We start from the raw sequence: 2,103 nt of genomic DNA on the forward strand, positions 1-2,103 counted from the left end.
ATGAATCCTGATGATATCGGTGACCTGGATCTTCTGCCTTGAGTGCCCTTTTCTCACCTGGACACCCCCCATAGATGTATCAAAAGAAGGTAGGGAGAAATTCAAATGCAATTTTAAAAGGAAAGAGACTTTATTTCACCTGTTGTTTTTTTTTTCTTTTTATTCTATTTATTTTCCCCTTTTTTTCACCCGAGACCTCAAATTATTTATAATGGGATCAAGATTTACACAAAAACTAATATAATGAATTAACCCATAAGTGGGAAGAAAAAGTGCTGTTTGGGTGAGTGAAAATTTTATAAGAACTTTCAGGCTAAAGAAACCGAAAAGGACAAAGTCTTCGGAGGACCAAAAACTGGTAAATGAAATGCTTCAGAGGATAAATTTTTTTAAAATCTGATGTAATTTCACTCAATGGCGCTCTTCTTTTAAAATTTATTTTAATCGTACATTGGTTGGAAAACAGTGTTCATGTTTTAACCTTGGGTAGGAAAATACTCTGGTGATGGGACACTTTTCCAAATCAAACAAAAACAAACTCTAAATCTGAACCCCGGGAAAGAAAAGAATTAGTGTGCAGGTGTAGGGTAGGATTAATATGATTCCTAAAGGGCCCTTTAGGGCTCAGAATATCCACACATGACATTAGCTCTGAATGACAACCATTAAACCATTAAAAAAAACACAAGGTAAGGTGGTTTAGTTTGTGAGGTTGGGAGAGGAAGGAAGGGTGTTGCAGCTGCCTTCAAAAAAGTTTTCCACTTAAGTGTCAGGAGTTGGAACTGAGGAGGAGAGAAAGGAAAGAAATAAATTAGCTGTACGGCAAAGATCTTTCATCAGAAGAGCTGACAGAGCTCATCAACCTCTCCTCTGTCTCTGAATATGGAGGTATGGGAAGAAGTTGAACTCTGCTTTCCCCAACTCAACAGCTCCTGCAGGAAGACTGTGCGTCCTCATTCTGAAGCCTTGTGCATTTACTCTCTGCTGTCCATCATCACTCTGCTCACTGTGGTTCTTAACCTGCTGGTCATCATCTCCATCTCCCACTTCAGGCAGTGATACGTTTTCTCTGAATTCCTTCAAAGATCTTTACTTTTCACTTGCTGTTTTGCAACAACACATTTAGGTTACTGGTTGTAGTGGGCATAATCTGTAGTACAGTGTTTTATATAGCTATGATAGTGAGCAGTGAATACTACAGATTTTATTAACTTCTAATAACGTGTATTGCTACAGCTACTAGATATAACAGTGTCTTGAGTGTTGATGTTATTTCTTTTCAGGCAGCTCCACACCACCACCAACCTCCTCCTCCTCTCTCTGGCTGCTGCTGACTTTGTAGTGGGTCTCTTGATGATGCCAGTTTTTCTTCTCCAGAACCAAGGCTGCTGGTTCCTGGGTGACTTTATGTGTGGTGTGCATTACTTTCTGGGGTTCCTGGTTGTCAGTGTTTCAGTAGGAAACATGGTGCTGATATCTGTTGATCGCTACATTGCTATTTGTGAGCCCATGGTTTACTCCACCAGAGTTACCCTAAAGAGAGTTCAGCTCTGTGTTTGTCTGTGCTGGATATTTTCTGCTGTTCACAGCAGCTGGATACTTCGGGATTTCCTAAAACGTCCAAACAGGTATAACTCCTGTTATGGCGATTGTGTTGTTGTGGTAAACTTTGTTGAAGGAGCTGTTGATCTTGTTGTTACCTTTTTAGGCCCCATTTTAGTCATCATAGTTTTGTACTTGCGAGTTTTTGTGGTGGCTGTGTCTCAGGCTCGTGCCATGCGCTGTCACATTGCAGCTGTCACACTACAACTTTCAGGGAGTGTAAAAGCTAAAAAATCAGAAATGAAAGCAGCCAGGACTCTGGGTATTGTAGTAGCTGTGTTTCTGTTGTGTTGCTCTCCATATTATTGTTTTGCTGTTGCAGCTGAGAATAATTTAGTCGGGGCGTCATCTTCACCCATTGAGATTTGGCTGGTGTATTTCAACTCCTGTCTAAACCCTGTGATCTATGTCTTTTTCTACCCCTGGTTCAGAAAATCTATTAAAAACATCATTACATGTCAGATACTGCAGCCTGGCTCCAGTCAGACCAGTTTAATGTAG

At 40.5% G+C, this 2,103-nt stretch overlaps 1 protein-coding gene across 1 annotated transcript; it reads left to right on the forward strand.

The window, feature by feature from the left end:
• The first annotated feature begins 882 nt into the window (after positions 1–882).
• On the forward strand, positions 883–2,103 carry LOC115062122 (trace amine-associated receptor 13c-like). The gene is made up of 2 exons (XM_029530743.1): positions 883–1,052; positions 1,284–2,103. The coding sequence occupies exons 1-2, from the start codon at positions 883–885 to the stop codon at positions 2,101–2,103; spliced, it is 990 nt and encodes a 329-aa protein (XP_029386603.1).

Source organism: Echeneis naucrates, chromosome 21 (genome assembly GCF_900963305.1).
Source record: "Echeneis naucrates chromosome 21, fEcheNa1.1, whole genome shotgun sequence".
NCBI classification, from domain to species: domain Eukaryota; kingdom Metazoa; phylum Chordata; class Actinopteri; order Carangiformes; family Echeneidae; genus Echeneis; species Echeneis naucrates.